Source organism: Hippoglossus hippoglossus, chromosome 8, assembly GCF_009819705.1.
Source record: "Hippoglossus hippoglossus isolate fHipHip1 chromosome 8, fHipHip1.pri, whole genome shotgun sequence".
Lineage (NCBI taxonomy): Eukaryota > Metazoa > Chordata > Actinopteri > Pleuronectiformes > Pleuronectidae > Hippoglossus > Hippoglossus hippoglossus.
The window spans coordinates 17,409,559-17,425,565 of NC_047158.1; the positions used below are offsets into that span (position 1 = coordinate 17,409,559).

General features: G+C 42.5%; 4 protein-coding genes across 4 annotated transcripts; 2 read left to right on the plus strand and 2 right to left on the minus strand.

Moving 5' to 3' along the window:
• Nucleotides 1–49: 49 nt before the first annotated feature.
• Nucleotides 50–2,816, minus strand: aspdh (aspartate dehydrogenase domain containing). The gene is made up of 8 exons (XM_034594103.1): nucleotides 2,691–2,816; nucleotides 2,509–2,566; nucleotides 2,211–2,355; nucleotides 1,985–2,069; nucleotides 1,630–1,779; nucleotides 1,296–1,519; nucleotides 1,080–1,219; nucleotides 50–220 (listed from the first exon to the last, which is right to left on the minus strand). The coding sequence occupies exons 2-8, from the start codon at nucleotides 2,561–2,563 to the stop codon at nucleotides 183–185; spliced, it is 837 nt and encodes a 278-aa protein (XP_034449994.1). The 5' UTR covers nucleotides 2,564–2,566; nucleotides 2,691–2,816; the 3' UTR covers nucleotides 50–182.
• A 306-nt stretch (nucleotides 2,817–3,122) lies between these two features.
• On the plus strand, nucleotides 3,123–5,089 carry tmem86b (transmembrane protein 86B). Its single transcript, XM_034594107.1, has 3 exons — nucleotides 3,123–3,718; nucleotides 3,832–4,075; nucleotides 4,192–5,089. Exons 1-3 carry the CDS (start codon nucleotides 3,668–3,670, stop codon nucleotides 4,641–4,643), a joined length of 747 nt encoding a protein of 248 aa, XP_034449998.1. The 5' UTR covers nucleotides 3,123–3,667; the 3' UTR covers nucleotides 4,644–5,089.
• A 197-nt stretch (nucleotides 5,090–5,286) lies between these two features.
• On the minus strand, nucleotides 5,287–8,776 carry hspbp1 (HSPA (heat shock 70kDa) binding protein, cytoplasmic cochaperone 1). The gene is made up of 8 exons (XM_034594093.1): nucleotides 8,631–8,776; nucleotides 8,305–8,435; nucleotides 7,383–7,578; nucleotides 7,024–7,248; nucleotides 6,704–6,859; nucleotides 6,188–6,284; nucleotides 5,971–6,082; nucleotides 5,287–5,527 (listed from the first exon to the last, which is right to left on the minus strand). The coding sequence occupies exons 2-8, from the start codon at nucleotides 8,422–8,424 to the stop codon at nucleotides 5,447–5,449; spliced, it is 987 nt and encodes a 328-aa protein (XP_034449984.1). The 5' UTR covers nucleotides 8,425–8,435; nucleotides 8,631–8,776; the 3' UTR covers nucleotides 5,287–5,446.
• A 663-nt stretch (nucleotides 8,777–9,439) lies between these two features.
• Nucleotides 9,440–14,089, plus strand: tufm (Tu translation elongation factor, mitochondrial). The gene is made up of 10 exons (XM_034594064.1): nucleotides 9,440–9,538; nucleotides 10,672–10,718; nucleotides 10,810–10,948; nucleotides 11,152–11,318; nucleotides 11,424–11,693; nucleotides 11,882–12,014; nucleotides 12,580–12,684; nucleotides 12,783–12,934; nucleotides 13,221–13,340; nucleotides 13,691–14,089. Exons 1-10 carry the CDS (start codon nucleotides 9,502–9,504, stop codon nucleotides 13,859–13,861), a joined length of 1,341 nt encoding a protein of 446 aa, XP_034449955.1. The 5' UTR covers nucleotides 9,440–9,501; the 3' UTR covers nucleotides 13,862–14,089.
• Nucleotides 14,090–16,007: the final 1,918 nt, after the last annotated feature.

The following is a 16,007-nucleotide window of genomic DNA, read 5'->3' on the forward strand; positions in this document are numbered from 1 at the left end:
TGTATGCTCTGTATATACCTGTTGGTGTTTTACATATGATAACTGGGTCTTTCTTTGTGTGCTTACAGTTTATTGGAACACAAAATATCAAGTTCTTAGTAACATTGATCCAGTGATTCACTATCACAGATTTCCCAGTGGATCCTCTTGTTGCTGACGATCATCCGGAGTCGTCCACTGCTTCAGCACAAGTAAACTCGGCCCCCGTGACCTTTGCAAGCTGAGATAAACAAGGAAATCAGGGTTGAAATCAAAATCTCCCTAACGCGTCACATATTTATACACACAGAGAAACTCAAGATCTTACATTTATAATATTATTTATTGTATTGTTTATACAGTGGCCAGTGCACGTGAAATGGGGAGAGAGAATAGAGGAAGACACGCAACAAAGGGCCAGGTCCGAACTGAGGACTCAAGCATCTGCTCAAGTTCTGTATTTAAATACAATTTTGAGTTGGCATTGATATGAGTCCTTATAATCATGCTACATTATACCTCCACTCTTCTACATCTATTTGAAAGCTGTAGTCACTTTTCAAAGGTTTTACATTTTTGATGTGTGATGTAGCTCCTTTTATGTTTGTTACCCCATACAAACAAAATGTTGTCTAGTTGGAACCCGTTACATCACAGATGTTCAGTTCTACCAAGACTCACATTTTCATCATTTAAATAACTTTTCAGGGCACAAACAGGTAAAAATATCCAGTTATTCACTAAAAAGCTTTGAGAAAAGTTAGAAGTAAAGAAAATACTTCCAATTTGTGCACAATAACCTATTTAATAATCTCACAATCACTCAGATACGACCCTTAGGAGGGAGGGACCAGACCCACAGGAATAAAACACAGTTTATAGTCATAAAAAGTCACCTCACCTCCAACAGCTACACCATGAAAATATTACTGCATGATTATTAAGGGACAAAGCAAAAATGGATCCCATAAATATCTACAACAGAGCAGCTGGCAAAAAGAGTTCACTGCAGTTTGCATTCACTCCAACCCAGATTGACCAAAGTGATCTGTTCGTTCTCAGGATCTTTGAGAAAGTGTGTGAGGCAACACGGGACTCACCAAGTAAACTACTCCAGAATGAGTTGTATGTTGCGTTGCCAGTTACAGCCCCGAGTTTGGCTGGATTTCTCCTCACTGTGTGCACTGAGAAGCCATTTGGCCCCGTCACCTCCACCTCCACCACGTGATAGTCACTCAACCTGGAGAATAGAGGGGGTAGAAGTCAGATGTGAAAGGCTGCGTTGGGTCAATCACATTTTAGTATAGGAAACTTACGCTGTGTCAGACACAATCTCTCCCTGAACCCCTGTGAAGCCCAGTGTTGCTGCTGCCACCGCTGCTGCCGCCATGGTGTTCACATTGTTAGGAGCAAGTGGGCACAAGTCTGCCACTGGGCCCTTGAACAAAACCCGCCTGCCCTCTCCCTCCGTCCAATCAGAGAGGACGTCCCCTGTCAGCCGGAAGCAGGACGGATGCTTGGACATTCTTATAAACAACGCCTGAAAGGAAGCAGAGAGGAGAAAAACAGTCATGTTAAGAGACTCTCGTGCTGAAATGTGCTGAGTCCCATTATGTTCAGACTGGATCCTGACTTTCTGTCCAGTGTTACCTTTAAGGCTCCACTGTCACTCAGCCTCTGGATGTCCTGGCCTCCCCACAATGCACCACTGGGGACATAGAGGGTTCTGCCGTACTGCTGAGCCGCCTGACGCAGCATCGAGTTCAGATCAGGATCAGAGAGGGCCGAGGGAGAGCCCACCTGAGAGGAGGAGAAACACGGGCACAGCACAGGACCAAGCATTTAGATGTTACTTTAGCACCCGTTCATTTACACATCAGGGTTCAGAGTGGAAATTTAACAACATAAATTGACAGATATTAGCAATAATGATACATATCTGTTGAAAATAAGCTGCTCTCTCCAGGTTGATCATATCTTTAGTTAATCAGACAAAGAATCTTACCATGAAATGAGACTGAGACAGGAAGTGGAGTCCGAATTCTTTCACTATCTGAGGATGGCACACTTCTACAATCACATCACATGGCCTGTAAAGCACACATAGATTATCCATTCAAGTTTTAAGGAAGACGTCAGGCAGCATCACACACATCTGTATCATACAGAGCGATAACATGAAGATGCTTAGTGTGTTTTGCATATGTGTGTGTATTTGTGTGTGATTGCACCTGTCTGCAAAACACGATAGATCGCCAAGTATGAGTTCATCAGGGACTAATCCTTTGAGCTTGTCAGAATTTCTGTTCCAAACAAAAGCCAGAGTCAAACCCACAGCTGCTCCATCTTTAAGGATCCTCTCCACCAAGTACTTCCCTAAAACACACACACACACACACACACACACACACACAAAGAGAGAGAAAGAGAGACTTAGACAATTTCATGGCTGATAACAGATCGTTAAGTGAATAAGGATTCATGAATTGAAGGAAAACAGTGTCTTGAGTTCGGAGAAGCAGTTCCAACCTAAATGTCCAAATCCGACAACTCCAATCCTCAGCAAAGAGCCGCTGGTTTCCATGTCCTGTGCAGGGAAAGCAAACTAATGAAAGCACCATCACACACACACTTGCATTTGACCGTACTTTATACCTCATCTCCCTCGATCGCCTATTCGCCAGCATAACTACATTTATTGCTCTACTCACCTAATAATCCCACACGCCTCCTGAGCTCCAGAGTCTCTCAGTCTGAAGCACGACTGCAGGGAATTGTGGGAAAGCAGAGTACAAAGTTTGACTCTGAGAGGCCGTAGTTAATTATTGTCTGTTCTTCAGTTTGTAGAATTCTCTCACGCACGCAGGGTTCCTCCTCCACCTGCTCTAACAATTTCAGGAAAAATCTACGTTGTGTGACTCACATCAATTTATTCTTAAATTACATATATTGCATTTTGATAAGCATGTTTGCTTTTTTGCTTTATTTGCCCCACGTGCACAATTTAACTGTGTTTGATTGGGAAATTATGATAATTTTTTGTCTATAGCTCTGATACTTAATCATCTAGTGAACAAAAGCAATAGAATATGAAATCATTTTTACTATTTTCTAGAATCATCCTACAAAATTCAACAAAACCCCTACAAACGAGTCACACATTGCATATAACACATAAGCTGTGTACAGAAGCATAATTCTAACAGTTTAAGTTTTGAAAGTTTGACAACGTTAGAATTTCAAGAATACGGGCGTTTCCCACATTGATTTATTAAAATCCATGTATGCATGTTTTCATAAAGACCAATCTAACAAATGCCAAGCCAGAAAACTATCTTTATCATATGTGAGTTTCCTATTCCCAGTTATTCACCCAGTTCAACTTTGCCCTCTGCGTGTCGATGTAATTCTATTCAGCCCAGAAAGGTCAAAGGTCAGCAGTTTGTCCATAGCAACTCAAAACGGGGAATTGATTATCAGAGAGCAATCAGACAGGAAGCACAAGTCTAAAGTTCAGTGCTGTGAAATACCAGCAGACTGACAGACACGGCAGAGACACAGAGACGAGGGGAACAGGAGAACGAGGCGAGAACAATACGGATTATAGGTGAAGAAGAAGAATATAACAAGTTCATTCACTTGTTCACTTGATGGTCTGAGAGCCCACGTCAGTGCTGACTCTGAGAAGATGGACATCCTTGAGACAGCAGCATACGACAGGCGGCAGAGGAGAAATATGGTACCACAGAAACCATTTACTCTTTCTCACAGTCTCTTGACATTAATTTACTTAATAGTCTTTTCAGTTGTGACGTGTCTCCCTCTTTCTCTCTACTCCTCCCTCCCTCTCAGTCCTGTGCCCTGCTCTTCTCTCTCTTGCCTTTCTTTTTGTCCACAGCTCTGTTCTTCTACCTGTGGACTCCTGACTCGCCGGCTTCCATCGTGTCTGCAGGTGTCAAATCGGCACCCACTGTCCTCCTGGCTGCTGTCGTGCTGAGCTGGAATGGAGGTCAGAGTGTCCTGGGTGTGGCGGGAGGCCTGCTCTTCTCTGCTGTTGGTGACTGCTGCTTGATATGGCCGGAGCTGTTTGTGCATGGTAAGAGTCTGGTTTGTAAGAGAAGCTTCCAGATGCAGTGAACAATGGCAAGTTCATCACTGTGATAAAAGCTGCCCTTTATTCCATTTTAGTTATTTATTGTCATTATGTTTCAGGAATGGGTGCATTTGCTGTGGCTCATCTGACGTACTCCCTCACCTTCCTCTCCAGTCGTTATCCGACACGTTGCTCTTCCTCCTTGACTATTTTCCTCTTCTTGATCCTGCTCACGATAGGAGGAGGCTACTACATGTACATATATCCATTCTTGCAGAAGGCACCGGACTCAGAGCTGCTCATTCCCGGTGTGGGGGTCTATATTGTCTTGATTACTCTAATGGGGGCGTTAGCTATTAGAACCCGCCATGCGGCAACACTGCTGGGAAGTGTGTCTTTCATGGTGTCTGATGTGGCACTGGCCCTGCAAGTTTTCAAGGTCACGCCACAGCTACAGCACGGAAACACTCTTGTCATGGGGACATACTATTTGGCACAGCTACTAATCGCTGTGGGTGATATAAATGCAACAGTGGACAAGGAGGACTTTGGAAAATGGAAGAGGTCCTAGACAGCATCCCTGTGGCATACCTAAAGTGTGAACCATCGTCCGCACATTTACTTATTGGGTAAAGAGCTGATGCTACCATTGAATACTTTTTATAAATGTAGGAATTATTTCTAAATAAAGGAAAAGAGGAAGATAAACTCATTGAGGACAGTTTACACTTGACAGCTCCTTGGGTGAAAAGGTTTACAACTGGAAACGATTTAGCAAAAGGGCAACTTGCAACACGAGATACTTTGTTTCTAAATTGAGTTTCAATGATCATACAACACATATGTCAGCATGTTAACAATAACATGTACTCTGTGATTTGTGCCAATATTTGAATCAGTGTTTTAGTGTAAGTTGTGCATGTGGTGGCAATTGTTTTCCACTTGTGAACAGGCCATTATATGTAGATAAATACTCCCATTTGTTTTGCTAATAATAAAAAAATATGGTATAAAAAAAACGTGTGTCTGTACTTTTGAGTCAAGTTTTAAAAACAAACAACATAAAATAAATGAAAATACTTGGACAAAATCTGGATTAAAATTTGATGTACATTTAACTACAAATATCATCATGATACTACTACATGTAATACAGATCCTTGGTAATACATTTATGACACGAGGAACTGAAAACATTACACTGAAGTGACAGCTGACTGGGAAAAAAGTATTTTATACATGATACTTATTTACACAGTTAAATCTGTGGAATACAGGCAAATTTATGGACAGCAACTGTGGTAACAGACAAGGATGTTGCTAAACATGATCTAGAGCAGGGAATATGTTCTGTTACATGAGGTGAATAACACTTCAGCGATCCATCCCATTGTCATCTGACCGCTGCCCACGGAAACATGTCATCCCCAAACTCTCGCAGAAGTCCAGCTCTTCCTGTTGTAAACAAAAATATGACTTTAAAACATATTCCTTGGACAAATATTAAGCCTGCTACTAAACTATTTATATCTTTTCATCAATATTTTCTTTCTAGACTGTATAGAAAGATGGACGATATGACATCTCCCCCAAAGTAAAGCTAAAGCGTCTCGATCGCCATATGGTGGCTGGCAGCTGTATAGGTCATATATACCTCCTCCATGTTAGAGGATGGGACAGGGACCAAACTAAAAGTAGAAATCACACTGATGTGTATTCAAATGTTCATGTTTCTGGTAAATTTGGTTTTAATTACTTAATGCTGTGAAAACAGGGTGAAACGTCACTCATGATTGGACTTCACTACCGTAGCTTTATCCCTAAGTCTGAATCATCACAATACTTTTTTTGGTACAGTTTTCAATATTGTATTGTTCTAAAGTCTCAGTTATAACTACCTGGCATTCCTCCTTCCCTCCGAGCTCTTTGGTTCGCTGTTTGAGCAGCTCCTCCAGAGCCAGAGTAGGATTCCTGCAGTCCTTGAGCCCCTGTGGACAGTCCTCCACCAAACTACATGAACAGAAACACAGAGCGAGGCCAGAATCAACAACGTGAAGGACACATTCATGTAAACTTCTCAGTGCTGAGGCCTGTCAGGTCGACAGTGTTTCTTACCAACAGAGGGCGCCAAGTACATGTTCATGGACAGATGAGTGGGGTGTGCGGAGAACAGACACCAGCTGCTGTACTATTCCCATGGAGACAACAGTGTCTGCAGGATGGATAAGAGCAGAAATAACAAAAAGGAAAAAGAGAGATACTGCACACAACTCCATCATATACATCTTTGAAGGAGGTCTGGATTCCATTGTGTATATAAACATAGACACACTCAAACATATATGCTTTCACTGCATTTCCCATGCATTAGCATCAGGCTAAAACTTTGATTCAGCTGCTTTTTACTACTGGCAGCATAATAAATAATTTGAAGATAGCTACAAATATTGTCCCAGAGACCCTCTTCCATTGTGACCCTGAACAAATGCTAAACCTCGTTGTAGGAATGTATTATGGTATGATTTTTCTGATTATCATCAGATTTTGACAACAAGATCATAAAATTTGTGATACCAATATCTACTCAATCTAAAAGGCACTGTGCCGTTTCACCGCCTCCCTCCTTCATACCTTTCTGTTCAGGATGTGACCTCAGCAGGTTGAGCAGAAGGAAAGCCGACTTGGTCCTGAGCCTCTCATTCTCCGACTCTATGCCTCGCACCAGCACTGAGAAACCATTGAGGGTCAGGAACGCCTTGAGCCCTGCCTCCTGCTCTCGGACTAGACCTGAAGTCACGACAAGATACAGTCGGTTATATTCTGAGGTGTAAAATGAAAATCAGTCTGCGAAAAAACCCTCAGTTAGCATTTCAATCTACTTTAAGTGTTCAGTCATGAACTGCTGCAGCACTGTCTTCCTGTGTGTGCCAGAGCTCACATGAGATACTCACATGAGACAGCATAAAAGGCTTTTACTCTGGCGGTGGGGTGAGGGTCTGAGTCTGTCATCTGCAGCAGCTTTGGCAGAATCCCGATGCTTAGCAGGTGGACCTGCACCTCTGGCATGTTCTGGGCACAGGAAGCAATGAGCTCAGCAGCACGCCACCTCAACCCACTTTTGACATGACCAAGATACCGGGAGTGGCACAAATCCAGTCCACCCAGAACCATCAGGTCTGTGGGGCAGAGAGAGAGGGGACACGGTCAGAACAGAGCAAACAAACTGTATTTGAGCTCATAACCTCGTTATAGCTTCTCCAATTTAAGCTCCGCTTGGAGAATATCAAATTTTGTACTGATTATAACGAACCTCTGGCATTGTCCAAATTCTCACACAACTCCGTTAACACGTTAAAGGCGGATTCCCGCTCATCTTCATCGTCCTCTCCCTGCCTCTCGCTCTTTTCCTCTTTGTGTAGAAGTTCCAGGCACTGCTTGATCTTCTCCACTTCATCTGTCTGCCCTCTGCAAACTTCTGCGAGAGCTTCTTTCAGAAACGTCTTCCTCTGGGAAAAAAGGACAAGTGTGAAAATGGTTCTCAGTTACCTTTGATGCAAGACAGAGGGGGTTACGGGTCCAAATAAAAAATAGCAATCAACCTAAAGAGGAGGCTGTCTTTAGTGTGACATGTGCAAAAAGGCCCAGAACCTTCGGCCACTGCAAGAGGATTCAAGCCTCCGTATCACCCCGGACTGGTTTTAACTATGTTTGAGTCCAGTGACTTTGATAGGCAATTTGTAAACAATGGTAAAGCACATGTTGCACTATGCTGGAATGATGGCTCCAAATTGATTTGAGCACTAAAAGAATACTTGTGTTCAGTGCCACAGCTAAGGATTGTGTTTATTACCATTTACAGTCAGATAATTGTTGTCTTTTACAATTGACCAAAGGTCAGTACCTAAGGAGGTGTGTGTGTGTGTGTGTGTGTGTGTATGTGTGTATGTATGTATGTATGTATGTATGTGTGTGTGTGTCTAAAGCCTTCTCAGGTTTGAACTATATAATTACCAGGCATCAAATCACTAAATGGCTCATCAATCCATGGCTCCTTTATTTGCACGCGTTTCTACTGTATTTAATCGTGTTCAGTATTGATTCTGTGTTTTACATCCACAGATGTATGTTGTGTTTTTATGGGGGAGGGGGGGTTATGTGTTGTGTTTATTTTCCTGTTATGTGTTATGCTGTGGTTGTTGTCTCGTCGTGGGCACTGACGTGTTGAATCTCACCTCCTCTGACATCGGTTCAACGGGGGCCGCTCCCTCTGGCGCGACTCCGGCTTCCATTGCCATCTTCAGGACCCCCTGGAGGTTTGGGGGATATCTCTTGTCCTGGTTCTTTTCTGCCATTATGAATATACCTGAGGAGAGAGAGAGAGAAATAATAATAATAAAAAGATGTTTAAATGAAGTCAACGTCTGACCTCAATCCACGAGGTTCGCCTGTTTGCTCCAGCGGTCAATCAGCAGCCTGCCACATCTAATACGTCATTAACGGTTCTTACCACGGATAGCAATCGACTGCTATTAGCACAATGCACTTGTTTCCCACTTACCTTACACAGCGCAGTGGAATCAATGGACACACGGTTTCTCTGTCGACCTACAAACAACCGTACAAACCGCGTTAGCTCACAGAATGAATGATCCAGAATGTTCTGGCTAGCTAATCTCACGAGTGGCCTGGAGGCGGCCATTTTTTACCGTACGCACTAAAGCCAACACGCAAATAAGAAATGGTTTCCCCCGTGTATTCTGCCTCATATCCGTGTTTTCAGTATTCACGTGTCTGCGTTAATCAAGTCGTTCATAATTATAATAATAATGTTAAAATTACAGTGTAAAACATTGTGGTGAGCCACAACAGCAACATGTCAGCGCATCTATTCGCGTAATTACGGTACATCTGTGGCGTTCGCACGAGTGACGTTCAGAGAGTGTCAGTAAAAGTGAGAGAAGAACGTCACGAGACGTTCAAAGAGTCAGTATTACACATAAACTACTATAAAACATGTATCCACTATTATAACGTGTGTGACATTTTACATGTTATTATATAACAATAGGCGGTCGATATATAGGATTACATAGAGTCCAAAGTAATTTCCTCTTTATGAATACGAATAGAAACGATTATAGAAAGATGGTCTTCTGTTCAAATGTGTGTAAAGTTGTATATGTTATAATAAGCAACATATGATCGATGAATTGTCTCCAACTCTTACAAAGTCCTTCCTCTGCAATGTCATTGAGAAATTAATACATTTAAAAAAAGATCTACAATAAGCTCTTGCTGTTATTATAAGTGGTAAGAGTAGTAAGTGTAGTAGAAGTAGTGCGTACCGGAAGTAGTATGTTCCGCTTTAGAGTCGTCTGTGATTTCTCTTGATCCTTTTCGTCGTCTCTGGTTTGTCTTGTCGATCCAAGATGGCGTCGCTTGTGGGCTTGCGCGCATGTTTCTCCGGTAAAATTGTTTAATTGTGTGACTTTGTGAATTATCTCTTTCTCTACGTCGATTCATCGCGCTCAGTGTTGTTGTGTGTTTGATATAAAAGTGTTGTTGTTGTTGCTCAGTAGAAGAACACGAGTGAAGGAAGAGAGTGATGCAGCCTCTTCCTGACAGCAGAGCAAGGTCACGTTACATGAGAGTTAGCATCGAGCCGAGGAGGATGAACTGATGACTCTTTGAATATTATTCTTATTATTAATATCTGGACAGACACATGAGTATTAACGTGATGTCAGGTTGTCTGGAGGAGAAAGACACAGAGTCTTTCCCTTCAGGCTCGTTGGCTTCATGTCAGCTGCTGCTTTCTATCTGCAAAACACCACCTGTGATATTGAACTGTGACTTGACTCTGGAGGACGTGAGTCAAAGCAGGAGCTGCTCCTCCTCGTTTGAAAGATGTTTAAATGACGTGACAGTGATTTTGTTTTTGGACTTTAACCTACAGACATCATTTTGGAGAATCTCTGTATTATTGAGGTAATCTAGTGGTTAAATGTGATTTGAAAATGGGTAAAATGTCCCTGAGGCTAAAGTCAAATCTATTTATATTTCAATTGTAATTTTTCCAAGTAATAGTGTATGGACAGGAGAGGGAATCGCAGGGCAACTTATGATACGATGCGTGATACGTGGCCCGTGATATCGACGATATCACGATACAGTGGTTCTGCGATAATTGATTTACTGCAAAATAATCATATGTCACAATATCTAACTGAAGGAGAATACAAAATGCTCCTGAAGAGGTCAACTTGCAGGATTTGTGTATTAACTCACTGCAGTTTGGTGTCAGATTCACAGGGTTTGACACCAACTGAGATGAGACGATGTAATAAAAAACATCTCACTGCTTCTTTAGTCTCAAACAAAAACAGTTGACTATGTTTTGCAGTGAGACTGAAAAATACAAATATTAGATTAAATGACAGTCATAGACACATAATACCTTCACTAAGTTTTACTTCATGCACTCTGACAGAAACATTTTATTTTGAAGACATTAGGCTTGAATCACACGATTGTCACGTTAAATAATCAGCCGTTATCTAATTGGACATCATTCTCATGTTTGGATCTTTTCTTCTCAGCCCTTCAGCTCTCGCAGCCAAGCCTCCTGCACGGCTCCCTCAGATTGGTGAGTGTGCAGCCAAACTGCAGTTTACACACTGTTTCACGCTGTGTTTTTGTTAACAGCCTGATGCCCGGGGTTTCTCTCTGTCTTGTAGAGCGCTGTGCCCCTGAGCCGGCGGACCTTTGCTGCGGAGGCGAAGAAGACGTACTCCCGGGACAAGCCTCATGTGAACATTGGAACAATTGGCCACGTTGATCACGGCAAGACCACCCTGACTGCAGCCATCACAAAAGGTAGAGTCAAAATTTAAGAAAAGGTTCTGACCAACTGACTCGGACATTTGCGTTCTCACGTAGAGCCCCTCTGGAAGATTTTAGAAAAACGTTTGGACTTCAGTGCACGTCTGAAAGCAGCTTTGGAAGTTCAGCCCTGAAAAGCAATAGTTGCTCTTTAATGTCTCAAGACGTCTTTGATTGACGAGACCTCTCGTCCTCAGTGCTCGCTGATGCTGGTGGTGCTTGCTACAAAAAGTATGAAGACATCGACAATGCCCCCGAGGAGAAGGCGAGAGGAATCACCATTAACGCCTCTCATGTAGAATACACCACGGCCAACAGACACTACGCTCACACAGACTGTCCTGGTCATGCTGACTACGTCAAGGTAATCTCCATTTTTCTTCCCACCTGCATGCAACAAAACACTGAATATGACGCTGCCTCGTTGTCATGTGAACTTACCTGAGTAACGACTGAGTTTCTCCTTTAGAATATGATCACGGGCACAGCTCAGATGGACGGCTGCATCCTGGTGGTGGCGGCCACCGACGGCCAGATGCCTCAGACACGCGAGCACCTCCTGCTGGCCCGGCAGATCGGCGTTGAGCACGTGGTGGTTTTCATCAACAAGGCAGACGCCGTGGAGGACAAGGAGATGCTGGAGCTGGTGGAGATCGAGATCCGCGAGCTGCTCACAGAGTTCGGCTACGATGGCGACAACACGCCTGTTGTAATAGGCTCCGCCCTCTGCGCCCTGGAGGTGAGGAGAGGATACTGTCGGCGGTTTTGTCGTGTAGAGAATACTGTGCTGATCTGATGAGTTTAACCACAGTTGTTTTCACTTGACCTTTACTGTGACCTCGGTGGGGTTTGATCGATTAGCTGCATCAAAGCATTTGCCGTGTACATTTGTGACTGACGTACTTCTCTGTCTTTGCTCCACCTCAGAACAAAGATCCTGAGCTGGGTGTGAATGCAGTGATGAAGCTGCTTGAGATTGTGGATTCTTACGTCCCTTTGCCCAAGAGGGAGCTGGATAAACCTTTCCTCCTGCCCATTGAAGGGGTTTATTCTATCCCAGGTAGGAGACAAAAGGAAGAAGTACATGCAGCTCTTACTAGCACTGTTCCAGTTAGTTCAACCTAATCAACGAGTAATGGTGGTGTTATATTTTATCTGTAGAAGTTCACTGTGTATTTAAGTGTTTAACCCTTTGAAAACGATCCTGTTCAAATCCATCTAAAATAAACACCAGAAAGCCAAACTCCAAATAACTTATGGAGCGTTACGAAAAATGTTCATGTTTCTATATTTAGAAATCTTTTAGATTAATATGATTTGTGTTAATTTCAAATGTTAGTATTTTATTTTCATTTATAATGCCAGTTTATTGCTTTTATCGTTTATTATGGTTTATTGACTTGCATAATCTTTTAGCTTAGGTTGTACAGATTTTAGTGATATTTAGCATGTGATGATACGCTGAAGAATGACATCATAGTTACCACCAACACCAATATAGGCACCGGAGGACCATTAAGTGGCAAAACATTATTAACTGTAAAATGCTGTATCTCAAGATTGCAGATTATTTACTCCAAACATGGTTTTCTCCGAGCGCAAGAGTTATGGATTGTGTCTTTCAGGCAGGGGCACGGTGGTGACGGGCACTATGGAGAGAGGTATCATCAAGAAAGGAGACGAGAGTGAGTTCATGGGGCACAATCGCAGTTTCAAGGCTGTGATTACAGGTGAGTGAGCGACCGGTGGACTGGAGATCTGTCATTATCTGTCATTGCACGCTACCGTGACCTTTGACCTTGCGGTTCTTGTGTCCTGCCGGGCTCAGGTATCGAGATGTTCCACAAGTCTCTGGATCGGGCCGAGGCGGGAGATAACCTGGGCGCTCTGGTCCGAGGCCTGAAGAGAGAGGATGTGAGAAGAGGGATGGTGATGTGTAAACCAGGATCCATCATGCCCCACCAGAAAGTCCAGGCCCAGGTCTCAGAGCACTACGTTGATTAATCTGTTGTATTTCTAAACAATCAGTGAGTCTGAATGACTCAGTCTTACCTGGAGGCAAAGGCAAACTGGGAGCCCGGCCAGATGCTGCCGTGATGACACCGAGGTCATTCACTGAACTAAAGAACCTGCCTCCTACATATAAAGAGTAGTTTAGAGTTTGAGTTTTCCAGTTTTAGTTTTTGATTAATTTTGTTTTATAATGAAATATGAAACTTGCACTGTGCAGTAACTGAAACATTGACGTGTGTCCTTATTATCACAGGTGTATGTTCTGAGTAAGGAGGAGGGAGGCCGACACAAACCGTTCGTCAACAACTTCATGCCCGTCATGTTCTCTCTAACCTGGGACATGACCACCCGAATCACTCTCCCTGAAGAAAAGGTTTGTGTGTGTGTTTGTGTCAATAAAAGCATTGTTGTACTTCTTGTAACTTCACAAGGTTTCAGGTCAAATCCTTTACAAACAAAATGTAGAACAGCCTCTGTTGAGTCATTGTCTTAATAAAAGTAGAGATACAAAAAAATAGTGCATGAGTAACATGTTTTTTCAAAGTTGTGAAAATGAAAAGTCTCGGTTTATATTTTTCTGGTCCTTCAATATTGATTTGTCCCAGTGAGGATATGGTGTTGGAATAAATTTCCCCATCGTAAACTCTTGTATTTCTAGGTTTCTCATGTTTGTAAATGATTTTTGATAGTAATCACTCTCCCGTTGTTCTCGTCCCGTTTCAGGAGATGGTGATGCCAGGAGAGGACACGTCCTTGACTCTGACGCTCCGTCAGCCGATGGTTCTGGAGAAAGGCCAGAGGTTCACCCTGAGAGACGGAAACAGAACGATCGGCACCGGCCTGGTCACAGACATCCTGACTTTTACAGATGAGGACCAGTGCAACTGGGGCTGAAGGGAAACGCTGCACAGAGCTGGGGGGGGGAGGATTCTTGGAGAGGGCTAATCGACGAATTTCGAATTACAAATACATAAACCCATGCAAAGGGAGGACTCAAAATAATGCATGGCTCTGTTGTTCAGTTCCACTTCAACCAAAACACCTGTTTAGCACTGTCATTGTGACGTGACTGTCAAAACTCAAATGTCATTTATGTAATAAAAATGTATTTAATAATAAAAATGTCTTGTTTGTTTTGTAGATATTTGTAACAACATGATTCTCCAAAATCTCCACAGAAATCATGGGAAATTCATTGTTGATTTTCTTTTTACATTCATACAAAATAAAAGACTTGAATCTGCATGTTACCTGGATTTGCCACATGAGGGCAGCAAAGAGAAGTGTTCAGGCACATAGGAGATGTGATGGCAACAATAATTATTACTGGTTATTTAGTTACATCTCATTTAATGAGACAATGCTCATTAGTGTTTACAGTGTTTTCCTTATGAGGGGATTCAACTGATCTGAAGATGTGTGTATTTAATGTGCACTAACGTGTGTTGTCATGATGACAAGTTTTAGAAAGTTATCCACTTTGATGGACTTAAAGTTTGACTGTTCTGTCCTGCCTGTAAATCATTCAAATCTTTATTTAAAATAGATCAAAATATAAATTAACAAATAATAAATTTGTTTTTGTCATGATATGAGCAAACCCCAATACACCTGTCGGCTACAATCTGCCTGTCTCCTGCTCCTTTTACAGCCTTTAGTGAGGATTTGACATTAGATAATAAAATGAAAATAATGTAACAATATTAACACAAACAGGACGTCTCTGTCAAACAGCATCAGCCAGAGAGAGAAACAAACCTCAAGTGAAGGATTAAGATGTTGCTGAAGGGTTTTTTGATCATTGCTACCATCTTTCGACTGAGACCCTTTAATGGATGGTGTCAGTGTGTTCAGTCAGGCTGACAGGAAGCTGCTCTGTGTTTGCTGCAGGTATCTGAGTCGGTGCCTCCTGTAATCCAATCAGCCTGTTGGTGTAATCAAATACTGAAAGTCTGCAGGAGTCCACACTGCAGCAGCAAGTACGACTGAGTGACGAGCTCAGCTGCAGGAGGAGGGTCTGCACAAGCAAAATAACTTCAAGAGATACAAGTACAGACTCGTATGAGCTGGTAGCCAGTGGAACCAGTAACTGCTTCCCAGCTCATACAAGTACATACTCGTATGAGCTGGTAGCCAGTGGAACCAGTAACTGCTTCATAACGTGGGATTCAAACCAGCGTGCACATCTTTGAGCCATGTTGTGAAACTTCTCCGTTCACATGTTTGCTCATTCTGACATCCTCACATTCTGCCGAGGGATAAGATACATTACACTGTCTGCACATAACATTATTAGTTTGACTAATGCCTAAATAATAGAAGAGAATGCACAATTAATATATATTAACAAATTATAAATATTTTTACTATGACTATAAATACAATAGCTCATTAAAATGTAGTCACAAGCTAATATAGGACATTTAAGTGTTAATTAATGCGTCTGTCAAAGACTTTAATGTCTCCTGTGAATCATCTGTAGCAGATAACAGATTAATGTAATCAGTGGTGGAAGACGCCATGAGATCAGTTGATTAAACAAGAACAACAACGCAAAATTATACTGGAGAAAAAACCCAGTGCAGAAGTATTGACTGTAAGAGTTTATGTAAAAGTTGTCGTAGATTCTTGTACTTCTGATTTTCCTGCATGTTTGAAAGTAATGAAAAAGTTCACACGCTCTTCATTCACTTGGGGCCGTCGGACAGTCGTTTCAATTACAGTCCAATCCACCCTGATTTCATAAAACAACTTCCCCTCGGCTTTTCCTAGACAGGGCGTGTTTTTCCAAACAGAGATCTTCCATTCACAAGTTCGCTGCTCTAACCTTCAAGCTGTCCGCACCCCTCCAAAGAATAACACGAGACCGCCTCGGCTATCTGGTTTTGCTTTGGATGGAAATGAGAAACTGTTATGTGATATCAAGAAGATGCTTGGAGTGGTTTTTCTTGACGTGCTCTGGACTGAACAGATGTCACGGGCCCAGAGTGAGGAAGCCTGGATTGGACACTTGTTTCCCCCCGAACACGATGACTGATTC

Coding starts and splice junctions, on each gene's coding strand:
- aspdh (XM_034594103.1), bottom strand. CDS start 2,563: ATGGAAACCAGCGGCTCTTTGCTGAGGATTGGAGTTGTCGGATTTGGA. Junction 2,070..2,210: donor CTATCGTGTTTTGCAGACAG/GTGCAATCACAC, acceptor TGTGCTTTACAG/GCCATGTGATGTGATTGTAG. Junction 1,520..1,629: donor GTGACAGTGGAGCCTTAAAG/GTAACACTGGAC, acceptor GCTTCCTTTCAG/GCGTTGTTTATAAGAATGTC.
- tmem86b (XM_034594107.1), top strand. CDS start 3,668: ATGGACATCCTTGAGACAGCAGCATACGACAGGCGGCAGAGGAGAAAT. Junction 3,719..3,831: donor GGCGGCAGAGGAGAAATATG/GTACCACAGAAA, acceptor CCTCCCTCTCAG/TCCTGTGCCCTGCTCTTCTC. Junction 4,076..4,191: donor GCCGGAGCTGTTTGTGCATG/GTAAGAGTCTGG, acceptor ATTATGTTTCAG/GAATGGGTGCATTTGCTGTG.
- hspbp1 (XM_034594093.1), bottom strand. CDS start 8,424: ATGGCAGAAAAGAACCAGGACAAGAGATATCCCCCAAACCTCCAGGGG. Junction 7,579..8,304: donor TTGAACCGATGTCAGAGGAG/GTGAGATTCAAC, acceptor CTTTTTTCCCAG/AGGAAGACGTTTCTGAAAGA. Junction 6,860..7,023: donor AGCCTTTTATGCTGTCTCAT/GTGAGTATCTCA, acceptor TCGTGACTTCAG/GTCTAGTCCGAGAGCAGGAG.
- tufm (XM_034594064.1), top strand. CDS start 9,502: ATGGCGTCGCTTGTGGGCTTGCGCGCATGTTTCTCCG. Junction 12,015..12,579: donor AGGGGTTTATTCTATCCCAG/GTAGGAGACAAA, acceptor TGTGTCTTTCAG/GCAGGGGCACGGTGGTGACG. Junction 13,341..13,690: donor TCACTCTCCCTGAAGAAAAG/GTTTGTGTGTGT, acceptor GTCCCGTTTCAG/GAGATGGTGATGCCAGGAGA.